The sequence below is a fragment of the Peromyscus eremicus genome, chromosome 4 (genome assembly GCF_949786415.1).
Source record: "Peromyscus eremicus chromosome 4, PerEre_H2_v1, whole genome shotgun sequence".
Taxonomy (NCBI): Eukaryota; Metazoa; Chordata; class Mammalia; order Rodentia; family Cricetidae; genus Peromyscus; species Peromyscus eremicus.
Window position 1 is genome coordinate 148,586,581 of NC_081419.1, and position 17,854 is coordinate 148,604,434.

The window sequence follows — 17,854 nt, forward strand, 5'->3', positions numbered from 1 at the left end:
ATTCACTGGCAGGGTTGAATTCGATCTCACAACTAGCTTTTAAAACATTTTGAACCAGCCCCATGCACAGAATTGAAACCAGCCGAGAGGATCATGTGATCCAGACATGCTGGTTCACCCTGAAACAAGACTTGTGGATCATGACAATGGCAGGTGGTCCTGAAGTAAAAGTTTTCTAACTCCACACATATCAAGGGCCCACTTTTCTAAACACTGTGTACAGATGGCTGCAGGTGACCCGGGACAAAACTAGGCCCTGCCTTTGTTGACTGCTGTGCCTGCCTTGGGCATCTCACCTGCTCCAGGGGCTGGTCTCTAGGCTTCGGCCTGGGGTTCTGTGGGGTTGTCCTCAGAAGAGTTTTCTGAGGTATGGAGGACCATCCCTCTCCAACAGGCCCTCCTACATCTCTTCTAATGACCTCCCCACACTTTTATTATTATTATTAGGATTAATGGAGGAGTATTAATTCTACCTCTAAAGCTGTTAGTTAAATCACAGTTCTCTGAAATTGCTGAGATGGAACAATTTTTCCCCGTTCCTGGCTGTGTAAATCTTAAGGAGTGATGACTCTCCGCCACAGGTATGTTGATTGCACCCCAGGAAGAGACCCACACACAATTTCCACTCAGCAACAAGAGACTTTAAAAATCAGGACGTGTGGAGTGCCAGCCTGGGTTCACCTCAGCATTCAATGCTGACATCTCTCTAATCACCTTCCATTATGATCTCAGAATCCTATCTTGACTCTGTATTTGAAAGGTGCACTTTTGTAGAATGGACATGTTAAAAAAATTTTTTTAAAGACTCCAGGCAAGATTTTAAGCACCATTTTGTCCTAAACATAGTCAAGGTACAGGATGTCTGTGAGGGGAGAGCCTGATTGCCTTTCATCAGAGAAACTGAAGTGATGAGAATTGCCAGGAAAGTGACCTTAGAGAGAAAAGACTCATGATGACTCTGAGGAGAACTTTCCAAAGATTGCATTAGAACAGAAACACCAGAGGCTCCCCTTGCTAAATGCACTTTCTGGTCCTCTCTTGGGTCCCTCCTGCTGGTAGAACTGGAGGCTGAAGCTATCTCTGCCAGCTCTCCAACCACCCACCAGCTTCTGGCCTTCCCATTACTTCCTGGCTGCCGTCAGCATCCAGCATCGCTCATCTTCACTGCTGAGAGGACCGAAAGGCCCTTCTGCCACCACTTTGCACCATACTGTTTCCTAAAGAGATTACATAAACAGTCACATGTCAGTAACAAACGAAGGGACCCTCAGACAATGCACCAGGTGTACAATAGGGACTTCAAGAAAATGGTGGGATAATTACATGGCCGAATAGTTCAGATTCATGAGTGGCACTGCCCTGGAGACAGGTACTGCCTGCATGTTTTCAAGTCTTCCTGTGGATAGCGGTGTGTTTGGGACGTCACCTCGATGTCTGAGCATCTTCTTGCTGCATCTTTCACAGTGTTGATGACACCTGCTTGGTAATATTTTTGTGTGTGTGATTATGGCTCAGTGGGTAAAGGCCTTTGTTGTCAAACCTGATGATCTGAGTTCAGTCCAGGGACCTACACGGTAGAAGGAGAGAACTGACTTCTGAAAGTTACCCTCTGGGCTCCACATGTGCACTGTGTTACGTGTACCCTCTGACAATAATAGTAACAACATGTTCAGGATAAAATAAATCTCTGTCCCTATTAGGTAGTAATCTCCATGAGGGGTATCAGCCTCCCTTACTGCTGAATGAACGCCTTAGCTCTTGGAACAATATTGGCCACACTCAGTGTTCGGTCAATACTCAAGCTCAACAATACGGGCTCAAAAATATAGACTTAAAATGGATTCAATAAATACTTGAATAAATGAGCAAATAACCATTCACAATGTGATTAGTTTTAAAGATCTGCCCAGCTTTTTTTGTAAGCGATTGCCTGTTTTAATTGCCAGCACATTGTGTGTTCTTTAATGGCAGAGACACTTTCGAACAATTTAATCTCAAATCAATTACGAGTTCCAGAGACGAACCCACCTTCCTGTTTATAATTTCCGCTCACTTAGAAGGGCAGCAAGCTGATACTGGAGGCTTACATTCCAACTTCAGATTTCTGAGTCTGTGGACTCCACATGAATGGAATTTGGGGAGCTATTGGGATGAACCAAAAGAAATTATTCAAATTACTCACATTTTGAGATAATGATATTTGAGTAATACATTTATTAGCATGTTAATAAGGCCTGGAAATGAGACAGCCCGGAGCAGATTTGACATTAAAGAGGCCGATAATGCCACTGTCAGTCTGTCGTGCTGTCTCTGCCTGCGTCTTCTTTTTAATTATTTTACAGTTTCTTGTAGCCTTTTCAAGAGGGCTAAATTTGCAGTTGCTGTAACTGCTTAAGCAGTCTCTTCCTCCTGACGTGGTACCGCAATTATTTCTGAGAGAAATTATTAAGAGTGCGGCCTTTAATCAGGGGAAGAACACGCAGCAGAGAGCCTTGGTGAGAGAATTCTCTAATAAGATTCCTGTAATCAAGTGTGGGCAGTCGGGTTCTGAAGATACATGGAGATGGTAGAATCTGTAATTCTGAAGATGGGGAAGTGATTCATAGGGTATGGAGCTGAAGCCTGAACAGCATGGCATTTTGCACTTTAAGATCTGACCAGAGCAGGGCTTGCTTTTGGAAAGGGGCCATTCATTTCAAAGCAAGTTAGTGTCCTGCTTCAATAATCCAAATTAGTTTAACACACTTCAGTGACATTTTTTGGGCATTTTTCACAATTATTAGAGATAATTCACTTTTCTCTGTACACTGTAGGGTTGAAAGCAAATTAAATCAATAGATTTTCTTCCTTTGCTCTCTCAGATGAGCCAGAAGTTATCAGTCAAATGTGCACACGACCTTTCTGCTTAAGCTTAAAAACCCAAACAACCTGTTGGGAAGACGTTCGGCCAATCTGATTATTTTCTCTATACTAATTGGTTTTATTTCTTCATTAAATTGAATGAATTGCCTGGTCATTTCGTCACTGTGGGGATGAAGCTTGATCCACTTAAGAGTGAGTGGCTGTCCTTGGCAGACCATGGAGCTCTAGACATGTCAGCCATTGTGACAGCTTCCTGGTGAGGATGGAAGCAGACCCCGAATCAACCCACTTTCTCCACATTGACGTTCAGCATCCTGGCTGAGACATGGAATCTGGGCCCCCAGGAGACCCTAGAGACCCGGGAACTGGCTTTCTACCTCGGATGCTTTTCTCCTTCCAAGCCAATCTTCAGGTGGCGTCAACATGTATCTTTGAAAAAACAAATGTTGACCCACACTGAAAACATTGGCTCTTTCCCAGAAGGCATTTGTACTCTGAGATGAAAATCTCTGTTGACACCCTACCTTTACTTCACCCCCTTTGCTCACACCCTCCTTCCACACTGGTGTCAGTGGCCTCGCTACAGTCCCTTAGTCCCTAGATTCTTTCCTAGTGTTTGTTCTTCTGTCTTCTAGAATATCCTTGGCATGTGGACAGTGCAATCACTCTCAATGCCATTAACCATCTCTCCAGGGTTTCCCCACCTTCGTGGCCGGGTTCTCCATTACCTCCTGTGTCTTGTTCTGTCTACAGCCGTTCCTGGTTGTCACTCTGCCGTATCCCTACCCTCTGTCTGGTGGCTTCATGAGCCCTATATCACCTGCACTCTTTTCCGTGTCCCTGCCCTCATCACAGGTCCCCTGTCCCCGTTAGAGCAGAGTCCCTTGAGGACCAGGTTCCTCTCAGTTGTGGGGTTTCTGGGTTCTTGGGCAATGCATCACCCGCTTTGCTGAGCCCAGAGAAGGTGTGCCAGCAGCTGGCTGCCCCATCATCACAGCACTGTCACAGCACTGTCACACGTGCTCATCACCGAGGCAGCCTGGAGGGAAGCCCACAACCCTTTAACCCTTTTGCTTCCCTGCTCATTTTCAAAGCTGGTTCGCTCGGGATTAGTGTACACAGTAAACCTAGCAGCTGACCTGTGGAGATGGAAGATCTTTTTAGATTTCTGTGCTTAAATATAAGGGGTGGCATATTTCTACACACTTTGTTTGCTTTTAGAAGCCCAGGAAAATTTAGGCATCAAATGGGTTTGTAATACCCATGCCCATAGGAGATGGATTGAGGAGGTGACACCATGTGTGGAGAGGACATAGGTGCCATTGACCTGGTTTATTTTCAGATAGCATGGCCCCCCTGGCCTGGGGCTCACTCATTTGGCTAGACTGGCCAGCAAGCAAGACCCAGTGATCCTTCGGCCTCAGTTTCCCCTGTGCAGGGTTTACAAGTGCATAGCATGGTACCCAACATAGGTTTTAGGTTTCTAACTTGACAGTGTAGCCAGGTGACCCTGTAATAGTGAGGCATACAGTGAAAAAGCTACCTGTGAAGAAGGCCACATTGTTTATTATTATTATTATTATTATTATTATTATCATAATTTTTCTGTCTTTTTTCCTTCCTCCATTCATTCTTCCCTCCTTCAACTTTCTTGTCCCTTCCCCCTCTCTCCCTCCTTCCCTCCCTTGTTCCCTTCCTTCCCCTCCCTCCCTCCTTCCCTTCCTCTTTCCCTCCTTTCCTTCCTTCCTTCCTTCCTTCCTTCCTTCCTTCCTTCCTTCCTTCCATTTTTTAAAATGGGAATAGAGAACCCATAACATTTACTACAAGCTTAATGCATGAGCTTTAGCTTGTCCAAAGAGAAATCAAGCATTAGACAGTTTGGGAGTCTGGGGAATGGTTTTAATATGTCTGTAGAAAGGTAAACAGAGGAAGTGTCGGGGACTTCAAAACTTATTAACTCTGAGGAAGACAATTTTGTTTAAAAAAGGCAATGCAATCTCAATGTTCAACACAGCTCAGTTGTGACAGGTGTGCACCTGGCTTAGACTAGCCACCTAAACAAGGCGTGGAGTCAGGGCTCCGCATGTGAAGGTTAAGAGGATGAGCATGACAGGTGTGCTGTGTGCAAGGGAGCTGAAGTATTGGAGGGAGGGTCTTAGAGGAATAGCTACTCTCTCCTGGCCTTGAGGGAGGTCTTAAGTTACCCTGTAAGCTAAACAGGAGGGAGAGATGAATCTCAGAAGACTCCGAAATGAAAAAAAAAAAAAAAAAAAAAAAGATGGCTGGGTGGACAGGTTGCCAGCTTTCCTAATAAGTAGAAATGTTTGAGGTTTTCAAACTCTGGTGCATGTAGAACTTTAATCAAAATAAGAGCAGATTTGACGGTGTGCCCAGTGCATCTTCCAGGGATCCAGGCATTCTAGAAAGTTTTTTTTTTCCAGCTCATCTCATAATGCAGTCTACCTTCTTGGAAAGGATTACCTCGTGGTTCTTTTGGCCTGACTGTGGGTTTCTGTGAGGAAATGGAAGAGAGAGGAAGGAAGGCCAAGAGGGAGCAGGTCTAAGAGGTTATTCTGTCTTTTCCTTTCCCACACGGAGACAACTGCCACAGTAAATGACAACATCCCAGGTACCCACCTCACCCCCTGCTGCCTGGCACTCTGGTAGAGACCAAGACGTGTCATCACTAAGGTGTTCTCACCTGTGGTCTAGCAAGTTCTCTAATCTTGCCACCTGGCTTAGGACCAAGGGACTCAAAGTGATCTCAAGTTAACCCAAAGAAGCCTAGCTGGAGGGTAGCTCTGTGATGAGAACAGACACCATGACGAACACTATTTACAATGTATATGGTTATGGAGTCATCAACTTGGCAGCTTGGTTTTTACCATTTCCTTCCTTGAAGGAAGTGAGGACAATGCATTTGCTAAGTGTGAATTGGAGGTAACCAGAGTCTTGTACACATTGTGTGAGCTGAGGCTCACTGTGGAGACTTGGGACAGTCTACTAGTCATTCTTGGCTCACTTCATGATTCTAGATGTATAAAAAAAAGACTATGTTCCCTCTTTCAGGTCTAAATCTGCAGGGAGAACCATCTTGTGCCAGCACAGACTTGCCTGTTGGTCATGGGAACAAAGAGAAGGACCGTGACTCCCAAGAGACTTCAGAACCCATCTCTCCTGACACAAGCTCAAAAACCAACCTGGAACGAGACAATTCAACTCTGAAGGTGGGAACCACCATTCTGAGGCACCGCTATCTACCCATCATATAGACTTGTGCCTTTATTTCCTAATCACTATCTATGTAGTAAAATTTCCTGGTCTCCTTCTGGGGCTCCCCAGAACCTAAAACCAGACAACAAAACGAAGCAACCAAGAAAACATTCCCAAACAGTCTACACTAACAAAATTAGATAACTTTGGGGCTGGGGATATAGCTCAGTAAGTAAAACACTTGTTGTTCAAGTGTGAGGACTGGAGTTCAAATCCCCAGTGCCCACATCAAAGCTGGATGCATATCTTGAAGGTCTGTAACCTCAGCACTCCTACAGGAAGATGGGAGGTGGAGATAGGAAAACCCCTAAAAGTTCTGGGGCCAGCTAGTCTGGTGTATGCACTGAAAAACAACTAAGAAAGCCTGGTGTGAGCCAGGTGGAAGGTTGACACACACCTGAGGCTGTGTCATGTGTCACACGTACAATTGGCCGGCTTTGGTTATGAAACTCTTGGTAAGTTTTCTTGAAAACTCCAAGTCTATGTAATTAATTCCCTGGAGAAGAAAGATGCTAGCACATGTTGAGTGTTACTACAGTGTGAAAGCTCCCTAGGTGGAGACAGGAAGTGTGGGGCCAGCTGGATAATAGAGTTGTTTGGCTTTACGCAGAGACCTCTTTTGTATCAATCAGGAGCTTGGCTGAGGTTAATGTGCTGATTAGTTATTAATGGAAACTTATTGAGGGCATCCTATTGAGGTTCACGCTCAGGGAGGAGTCATCAGGACCTCAAGACCTTGCTTTCATTGCGGACTGTGTTTCTGACCACAGTTTTCTTTATGCCAATTAACCTTTCCCCCAATTTCTTTTCCTTTGCACTTTATTGTAGGATGTTTCTCTGTCTGTTGGTGAGCATAATGACTGTTCTCTGGAGAAGGAGTATGCTGATGGCTCAGGACTAGCTATGCAATGTAATGCATACTTGGCAGTGCTTCAGGAAGATCCTCTGCTCCAGGGCAAGAGTTTTGATGTTGGATCCCCAGGGACTCCACTGCCGCCTTCCCAGGAACAAGTCTCCGTAGTTCCCAACCTGTGCATCTCCCCAGATGTTTCAGAGCCGCCTCCGTCCTTTAGATCTAAAGGGACACTTCCCCATCATGACTTTGCTACCTCTGTGGCTGCTGTCTGTGTTTCTGCAGGGACACGAACAGGACACAAAACCCTGGAGGTTCACAGTGCAGAGTCCTATGCAGAGGAGGCTCTGGCACAAAGCTCTGCAGATAGGAGAGCCATGCCAGAAAGCATAGCACAGGCGCTGCTGCCAGGGAGACCTTCACCTGGTAAAATGGCACCTGGAGAAACCCATTTAGAAATACCACCATCAGGCCCAACTTCAACCAGTTCACAACAGGAGGAAGTGAGACCTCAGGCAGATTTTCCTTGCTGGGGCCAATATGGACATGGGGAAGTGGCCATCCAGTGTGCTGCTTTAGGGGGTGAGAGTAGGACATGTCACACTGAAGGATTAATTACCCCCAAGAGTGTCATGGCTCCTTCTGACCAAGGGCAACCCTCTGAAGTCTCTGAAGCCCCCTTGAGATCTATCCGAAAAAGGAGTTTGGAGGGAATGAGAAAGCAGACTCGGGTGGAATTCAGTGACTCCAGCAGCGATGATGAAGACAGACTGGTCATAGAGGTGTGATGTGCTTCCAGAGAAAGACGGTGGTGATGGCCAAGGCCTGGGGATCCTCCGAGACAGCATGACCAAGTGGAATGGGCACTGAGCTCTATAAAACATCCACAGACTCTGAAAGCCATCTGAGATTCCTTTAAGCCAGCTCTAACCAACACCGTGCCCAGATCCAGCCTTACCTTCTTTAGCTTCTCTCAGACAGGCTTTGGCCTCTTCCCACCATCACCTGGAAGAGTCAAGATGGCCAGAAGTACACTCTCAAGGGGCTCCAGCTTGATGCAGTAATCTGTACTGCCTCATCCAGTAAAATGACACTGACCGGAAGAGCCATATGTGACATTGCTCCTGACCAGGGAGACCCTGCAAGGTCAAGCCCCTGACCTCTTCATCACTATGTGATGAGTGGCAAGCACACCTGGGTCACTGGGGGAGCTCGAGGAAAAAGGATGGGGTGTGAACTGGGCATCAGGATGGTTCTGTGAACTTTTGAATCCAGATGCATTCAAAAACTGGTCAGGGCCAGCCATCCCAACGGACAGTGTAAATACACATCGCCATGCCTAAAGCCTTTTTAAATGTTGCACAAATGGTCAATACTTGTTTCTGGTTCAAAAACACAAACACGTACGGCCCTTGTACCTGGTGCCTTTTCTGTGAGAGACCCCTCCCCCCCCCAAAAAAAAAAGCGTGGTGGATTTTGTTTTTTCTTTTTTTAGATCTTGCAAAGGAACATTGCATTAAGTCAGTAAAATAGTCACTGGAATGAGTCATTTTTTTAAAAGGGGGAAAATTCACTTATTTTCCTTTGATTATTTTTGTCATATTGGGCTCTGAGCAATTTCAATTAGAGGGTTACATTTTAGTAATCTGTACAGCTTGAACTGATGCCTGTGCCTCATGATGGAGTCTTTCAGGCTTCCTCCAGAAGCTTCCAGGACATAAAACTAATTGGAGTTTTGACGCTGTTTTACATCTTGGTAATTTTATTTTGGGGACTTGGTGTTATTTTGCTGTCAAATTAAATCAGCCTTTATATTGTGCATTTCAGAACAGCACAGATCGAATCCCCCAGTATTCCAAGCCAGTGCGCCCCTGTGTAGAGGCAAATAGGTCTGCATCAGTCAGCCTTCCACGCAGGCCTCAGGTTCCCAGGCTTTCTCTTCTTCCCGTTAATTATTTGAGAGGGAAACTTCAAGAAGTTTCCACTGTCCATTCCTCTATGGTTTTCTATTTGCCTTGGTATGATTTTGTACAATTTGTGATTTCTAGCCAAACTTCTGGCTTAACTCCGAGGTAATGATGCTCATGTGACATCCTGTGCTCTCATGCAAGGCAACCATGAGAAGCATCTCACACTCATGAACATAGTTTCCTAAGTCCTTACCTGTGAGGAAGTATGGTACAGTTTCAAGTACTTTCATGTAACCTTTCCAGCTTTGCTGTTATCCACAGAGAGCTTCAGTGCAAGAACAGATTCCTGCTGTTATGTACCTATGCCTGTGTTCATCATACACATGTTCAGAGATATATCACTGATCTCAAACCCAGCCAACAGGAGTTGAAAAAACTAGACATCGCCTCTGTATGCTTCTTAAATCAAATGAGAATGACATGGTGATCGGCTACCCTTTGGGTGGCCTGTGCCTGAGAAGGGCACTGGAGGAAGCTGTCAGAGTCCTGTGGAAGAGAGACATGATCCTGATTGGGTCTTTGGCTGGGAGACCTCGTGACGGCTGCCTCTGTGCATGTTTCCCTGAATGAGAATGAGACCTGGACAGAGGAGCTAACTATGTTTGTGGGGGCTGAATCCTGGTGAGAGTAGCTGATAGAGAGACCAAGGCTCCCTTACATCTGTGTCTTCATAGCCTGGAAATGTCCCCGAGGAAACCATTGCTCCAGAGTTGTCATTTGGGGGACTGATTCACAAATACTGTTCAGATATTACTGCTATGTAATATGTGAGGTGAGGGAAGGTCCATCAAGTTCCTCCCCCACCAGAATTTTTGATTTTGGGGTACAATCACCTACCTTATAGATCAGAATTATAAAAAAAAAGGGCATAAACTGAGTGGAAGAGAACATGCATGTAGGAGGAACTGGCTCCTTTGCCTCAGCAGGTACAAGCCAAGAGAAGAAAAATTACCTTTTAGATCAGTGGTTCTCAACCTAGGGGTCAAGACCCCTTTCATAGGGTCACCTAAAACCATCAGAAAATACATGTTTACATTATGGCTCACAACAGTGGCAAAATCACAGTTTTGAAGTAGCAATGAAAATAATTTTATGGTTGGGGGTCACCACACCATGAGGGACTCTATTAAAGGCCACCCTATCAGGAAGGTTGAGAACTGCTGCTCTAGATCCTTATTTCTAGGTGACTACTGAAATCTAAGAGGGTCACCATGCCCATGTCATAACTGTGGCCCTAAAAAGCACACTATGCCACATGTCACAGTGGGAGTTCTGCCTCTTCTGGGCCACCATAGCCAGCTGCCACACCCAAGCCTATATACAACATTGTGAGATATTGATTCTATCTTTAAACCCCTGTGTCTGTTACAAAGACAGGCAGCTCACCAGACCCGCCACTTCACCTGGCCATTTAGTGAGTTTCAATCTTCCCAGGAGTCCTTTACTTTAAATCAACATGAATTTGTGAACCTTGTATTTCAATAGATTTTTTTTAAACCAAACAATTATTTTGAATGAGCTTGGGAGGAGCTAGCTGCTGAAAATTACCCTAAAGTAAGATATTGTTTGGTTTGGCTTGGTTTTAATGGGAAGTCCTTTTTATAATATATATATGTATTATATAACAAACAGTCACTGGTTTTTATAAATCTAATTTTCTTAAGGCAAAATACAATTATAAGAAAATTATGAGAAAACATTTACCCATAAAACCCAAAACTCAGCTTGCGTTATTAAAATAAAATTCTGGTATTACAAGTTGATCATTGCCACAGTTTGACAATATTACAAGCACACATCACATGATGGTTCAGGGAAAATACGTCTCTTTTCCGTGCTGAGGATGGAGCTCAGAGGTAGAGTGCTTGCCTGGCATGCATGCAGCTCTGGGTTCAATTTCCAGCACCACACATAAAAAATGTTTCACAACGAGGCCAGTGCATTCTTCGCCAGTACTGCTACCCTTATGTACCTTCATGTAGGAATCTTAAGCAACTGGTGCCTCAACTTCCTGCGTGGATATTAGCTCCAGGGATACCTGCATAGACTGTGAGAAAGAGGCTTCAGATTCTTTGCCATGCAAGTGCCATTGCTCACGGTGACAGCCACTGGCCATTGACTGTCCTCCTTAACTGCTGTGCCTGGCCGAATTTTGAGATGCACGGAGTAACAAGGTCTCACCTCTCCACTTCGCCAACTCTTAAAGATTTGTGAGTTTTGGTTGCCAGCCTGACCCTCTTCCTTGTAAGGTGCCATGGGAACAGCTCTTGCCTCCTGTTAAGTATAAGCTTGGTGTTTCAGAGGAAGCAAAGACTCAAGACCCAAAGCTCACAACTCATAGTAACCAGGATGATCTGTCATTTGTTTTCAAAGTGGTGTTGGGAGAGAAACAGAGGGAGAGGGGAGGGCGAGGGCGGGAAAGAGACACAGAGGGACAGAGAGGGGGTGGCAACAGGGGAGAGAGAGAGAGATGGGGGAGGGTGAGAGGGATGAGAGAGAAAGAGAAACAGAGGCAGAGAGAGAGAGAGAGAGAGAGAGAGAGAGAGAGAGAGAGAGAGAGAGAGAGAGAGAGAGAGAGAGAGAGATCTTCTGGATTTAATAAAAGCACAGCCAATAACTTTTTTTTTTTTTTTGGTTTTTTGAGACAGGGTTTCTCTGTGTAGCTTTGCGCCTTTCCTGGAACGCACTCTGTAGTTCAGGCTGGCCTTGAACTCACAGAGATCCTCCTGGCTCTGCCTCCCGAGTGCTGGGATTAAAGGCGTGTGCCACCACCACCCAGCTACAGCCAGTAACTTGGTGGGTAACTGAGAACCAGCTGAAACTTCCCTTGGCTAAATGCTGCCTTCTAAAGCTGGGGTCTGAAGGAAGCTTTGCTTTGCAACAGTGTGGTGTGACCATTGTCCTCAGCATGAAGACAAATGATTCTCAGTCTCATGCCAAGAAGTGTTTCCTTGCACTCACATCCATTACTTAGAATGATAGCATCATTCATTTTTTTCACCCAGCATAGAAATTTGCATTTTGCACAAAATTTGCCTGGTACAGCAGATTTTTATAGTTATGGCAATGTGCGAGTGCTCAGCTCCCTAGATATCGTTTAATAGGCAGGCATAGGGGGAAAATGGCCCACCTGGCTCTGGGGCAGTCAGATTCCTACAACTGCAACAAAAGGGGCCTGTGTTTCTTTTTACTCCGGTTCTTAGTCCCCAGTTTAAGAAGCCCTGGCTTTGGAAACACTACATTTGTCTGTCTCTTTCAAAACTCATTGCGTATAGATGTCAGGGTCCAGACCAATCTTGAGTGCTAAATTTCAACCCTTGTGTGTGTCTTTTCCATACTCTGCATTGATGTGGTAATATGTGTAGTTGTTCTGTAGGGATATACAAACGTGAGCATATTGCATCACCATGGGGAAAAGGAGCGCGGTGGGGAGGGCAGTCCTGGCCACTGGGAGCGCTAGGGAGTGACTCACTTGCTGGGGCTCACTGCTCTACCCTTTGTTCATGATGGGGAAGCGCTTGGCTTCTTGGTTGACGAATGTTCCCCCTTCTTTATATGGTTAAATTATTCTGTTTTGATAAAAATAAAACTTAAAAATGAAAATGTCTTGTGTGATTTATTAATTTTAACCCACACCGTCCACCATAATCAACGACTTCCTGTAAGACTTAACTTCTGATTATTCCCAACTCATTAACCAGACATTCTCTCTGCCATATTGGAATCTCATTCCAGTCAACAAAAAGGTGAGATAATAGCAAATTACCCTATTTTCTTGTGCTGTTACTTGTCCCCATGTGCCTCATTTGTCATACGACTTGCCTTAATTTATAGTTTTTAACTTAGAAATGCTTTTTAAGATTCTTAAATGTAGCTAAACTTTGAAACCACACGAGAGTACTATCCACAGTGCAATAATCCAAAACTTTCCCCTTTGGAATTGATGTTTCTTGGAAGCTTGATGTTATTCATCAACAAAGAAAACATTCGTACATCAAAATCATACCTCTTTATGAAGATAGCGAATGTGTTCATTGCAAGAATGTTTTCCAGCCCAGCAAAATGCTATCCCTCCGCACATACAGCTTCATGAAGTCAGTGGGTCTGCTGCTTTGGAAGAAACTTGGAACACACGTACTAATTGATGGCTCTTAACTGCTTATTTCCTAACTCCTCAAACTCTGGTTGTAAGAAATTAGTCCATTAATTTTCAAACTTCAGCCATTTGAAAACCATCTCAATGTTTTTTGGTGATATGTTTCAATACAACACTCGCAGGTATATTATTTACTTAATCTTTTTATTTAAAAAAATCTCTGCAATGCAGGAGAGATTATTGCTTTAAGCAACAATGTCTGTGAAATATCTCGTTTAGTGTAATAGTTAGGTATCTGTTCTAATACACATTTAAACACAAAGTCATCAGAATCTTTCATCCATGTACCACTTAAATATCATCTTTATGCCGCCATTGGTGTACTTTTTACACTTGGGGAAACACTGAGATAATCTAAAAGGTGTAGGTGCAGTTGGAGTCTCCAATTGTTCTAGTAAGCATAGTTTCTGCCGTTATCTGTTTTTCTCTCCAAGATACTGACATGATGACCTCATGTACAACTGTAAATATACAGATGAGTTTTCTCCATTAAAATTTACAGCTGAGGGGCTGGAGAGATGGCTCAACAGTTAAGAGTATTAGTTTTGTAGAGAACCTGAGTTCAATTCCCAGTACCCACATTATATGGCTCCCTACTGTCCATAACTCCAGTTCCAAGAAAGAAACAGTGACCTTTTCTGGCCTCTGTTGGCACCTGTACACACATGCACATACACATACACAGCCTCACACACATGCATGTAATTAAAAATAAATAACTAAATAAATGGGTGTTATAGTGCATGCCTTTAATCCCACCACCCAGGAGGAAGAGGCAGATAGATCTCCACAAGTTTCAGCCAGCTAGATAGGGTATACAGTGATACCCTATCTCAAAAGAAAAAAAAAAAGAGTTGATTTTCCTTGTGGCCCATTATTATCTTTTTTTGTGTGTATATGGCTAGGGGATAACCTACTACTATTATTCTGCTAAATGAACAGAGCAATACAATAACTCATAATGACACATTGCTATACCCATAGATCAATACATTGCTCAGTTTTCATTAGAGAAGCAGTAAATGTAATTAACACAGAGACCCACAATTGGACAATGTCCAGAAACTGAGAGATTTTAGAATATTTGACCCCAAATGGGATGTCTATATCAAGCTCCTCTCCTTGAGGCTTGGAGGGTCTATGCATCAGAGGAGTTAGGATGATTGTAAGATCCAGAGATGGAGGATGACTCCAAGAGACAACATCTTCCAGACACAGGAGGGCTGATGCACACAGATAAATCCTCAGAAACTGTGGCAGCAAACACAAGAACCACACAGGTTCAAACCAGGCAAAATGCCAGCATAGATGAAGCGAAGTGGGGAAGAAGTCCCGCTTAGAAGTTATTTACAATTGAAGGCTTCTGGGAGAGGGGGAAACAGTTTTCTCCAATGGAGTATGTGGTGGTTTGAATAAAAATGGCCCCTCAGGCTCAGATATTTGAATGCTATTTCAAATATATAGCACTATTTGAAAGGATTAGGAGGTATGACATTTTTGGAGTAGGTGTGATCTTGTTGGAGGAAGTGTGCCACTGGGGTTGGGCTTTGAGGTTTCCAAAGCCCATACCAGACCCAGTTGCGTGCTCTCCTTGCCTATCCCCACCCCCTCCCTATGGATCTGGGTGTAGCTCTTAGCCACTTTTCCAAGCACCGTATATGCATGCCACCACGCTTCCTATTATGATTATAGACTAAGGCCTGAAAGTGTAAGCAAGTTTCCAGTCTTACTTTCCTATAAAAGAGCTGCAGTGGTCATGGTGTCTCTTCACAACAGTAGAAGAGTGACTACTCTATATAGTCAGGGTTTCTATTGCTGTGATAAAAACACCACGACCAAAACCAAGTTGGGGAGGAAAGGGTTTATTTGACTTACACTTCCAGATCACAGTCCATCACTGAAGGACGTCAGAACAGGAACTCAGGCAGGGCAGGAACCTGGAGGGAGGGCCTGATGCAGAGACCATAGAGGAGTGCTTCTTACTGGCCTGCTCCCCATGGCTTGCTCAGCCTGCTTTCTTATAGAACCCAGGACCACCAGCCCAGGGATGGCACCACCAACAATGTACTAGGCCTTCCCCCATCAATCACTTATTAAGAAAATGCCCTACAGGCCTGCCTATAATCTGATCTTACAGAGGCTTTCTTTCTTTCTTTCTTTCTTTCTTTCTTTCTTTCTTTCTTTCTTTCTTTCTTTCTTTCTTTCTTTCTTTCTTTCTTTCTTTCTTTCTTTCTTTCTTTCTTTCTTTCTTTCTTTCTTTCTTTCTTTCTTTCCTTCCTTCCTTCCTTCCTTCTTTCTTTTTTTCTTCCTTCCTTCTTTTAAAAAATTTTTTTGAGACAGGGTTTCTCTGTGTAGCTTTGACTGTCCTGAAATTCACTCTGTAGACCAGGGTGGCCTTGAACTCACAGAGTTCTGCCTGCCTCTGCCTCTCAAAGTGCTGAGATTAAAGGTGTGGGCCACTATCACCTGGCTGGGCATTTTTCTATTGAAGTTCCTTCCTCTCAGATGACTTTAGCCTGTGTCAAGTTTACAACTACCCAGCACTGTGATTAAAACAGAATGTTACTGGGTACATCAACCACAATCTAGAGCAGGCCCCATGCTCAGGAGTAGTTGGTCAACATAAAATGTACTCCATGTTTTTTTTGTGTGTGTGTGATTTTTGTTTAGTTTTGACTTTTTTTTTTTGGTCTTTTGGGGTTTTGAGTTTGAGTTTTTTGTTTGTTTGTTTTGGGCGGGAAGGGAGGTGAGGAGGATCTGGGAGGAGTTGGGAGAAAGGAAAAAATATTATCAAAATATATTGCATAACAAGTTATTTAAAAGGCCACTAGGTGAACTGCAGATCTTCACCTCCCCCTCCACTCCCCTCAATCCAACCCCCAATCCCATCTCCAGCTCTGCAGCAGACCATCTACTGCGGCCTCCCTTCACCCGCTCCAGTCCCCCATCTCCAATGGGTCTCACAGATCTTCCCCTCCTAACTCCCCCCACATTGCTTTATCCCAGCCCCCAGATCTTGCAGGTGCTCTCTGGGAACCCATAGGCCACTCTGGCCAGGGATTGAGGTGAGCTAACTGTGGATGTTTACATCTCCCTTCTCTCCTCCAAATTCAATCTCCAACTTTCACCCCATCTCTGTAGCAGACCTCCCCAACTTCTCTGCCCCCATCTCCAGTGGACCAGAAGATTTTCCCCTCCAACCTTCCTCTCCACTCACCCTGCTATTACAGCCCCCGACTCCAGTAGACATTGCTTGGAACCCACCAGCTAAGCCCACCAGAGGAGCAAGTAGACCTGTGAAGCAGGTAGGCAAGCTCCAGCTCTTCATTCTCTCTTCTCTCCTCCAAATCTCATCCCAGCTCTGTGCAGACTACCTGTTGTAGCCTCTCTCTCTCTCTCTCTCTCTCTCTCTCTCTCTCTCTCTCTCTCTCTCTCCTAATTCCCAGGGGACTAAGCAGATCCTGATGTAACACTTTTCTTTCCTCCCTCCTATAGATCCCCTTAGCCCCCCTCCTAGCCCATTCCCATTCCTAAATGTCAGCTCCCAAAACCTAGAAGCACATTTTACCCAGAATCCCCCAGTTGTGGTTGATATATTGTGCACCCTAATAAACTTATCTGGGGGTCAGAGAACAGAACAGTCACTATATTAAACATAGATGTTAGGCAGTGATAGCACACGCCTTTAATCCTAGCATTATGGAGGCAGAGATTCATCTGGATCTCTGTGAGTTCAAGGCCACACTGGAAACAGCCAGTCATGGTGACACACACCTTTAATCCCAGCACTTGAGATCTCATGTTTTGCTTGGGAAAGACACATGCCTTTAATCCCAGGAAGTGATGGCAGAAAGCAGAAAGGTATATAAGGCGTGAGGACCAGGAACTAGAGGCTTTTAAGTTTTGAGGCTTTTAGCAGCAGTTCAGCTGAGATCCATTTGGCTGAGGACTCAGAAGCTTTCAGGCTGAGGATTCGTGGAAATAGGATCGGATGAGGAGTTGTCTAGGTGAGGTGGGTATGGCTTGTTCTGCTTCTCTGACCTTTCAGAATTCACCCCAATACCTGGTTTCTGGGTTTGTTTTTATTAATAAGATCTTTTAGAAATTCATCTACACTCAGTGGCCACATCTATCAGGAGCCCAGAAGAATTCCTTCTAGAATGTCTCCACTGGAGCCCAGAATGACCCCCCAATCCTTGAGAAATACAACACAGCTGAAGCACAAGACAGGGACTTCAAAACAGCCTGTATGAATAGGGTAGAAGTCGTTCAAGAGGAAATGAGTAAACCTCTTAAAGAAATCTATGAAGACACAGACAAACAATGGGAGGAAATGAATAAAACAGTTCAAGACCTGAAAGCGGAAATAGAATTGATAAGGAAAACCCCAACTGAGGGAAACCTAGAAATGAAAAATTGAGGAACTCAAAGAGGAACCTCAGAGGAAAACCTCATCAATAAAATACAAGAGATGGAAGACAGCGTCCCAAGCATTGAAGACACAGTAGAAGAAATGGATACCTTGGTTGAAGAAAATATTAAATCTAAAACAAAATTCTGGCACAACATCCATGAAATCTGGGACAAGATAGAAAGATCAAATCTAAGAATATATAGGAATAGAGGAACGAGAAGAAACCCAGGTCAAAGGCACAGAAATTATCTCAACAAAATCATAGAAGAAAATTTCTCTAACTTAAAGAAGAAGATACCAATTAAGGTACATGAAGTATACAGAAC

General features: G+C 44.3%; 1 protein-coding gene across 1 annotated transcript in view; it reads left to right on the forward strand.

Moving 5' to 3' along the window:
- Positions 1–7,941, forward strand: part of Znf831 (zinc finger protein 831) — a 59,524-nt gene extending 51,583 nt beyond the window's left edge. Inside the window, exons 4-5 of the mRNA XM_059259799.1 lie at positions 5,932–6,089; positions 6,964–7,941. Coding sequence (XP_059115782.1) covers positions 5,932–6,089; positions 6,964–7,776 — 971 coding nt within the window. The 3' untranslated portion in view covers positions 7,777–7,941. The remainder of the gene's footprint in view (positions 1–5,931; positions 6,090–6,963) is intronic.
- The last annotated feature ends 9,913 nt before the right edge of the window (positions 7,942–17,854 follow it).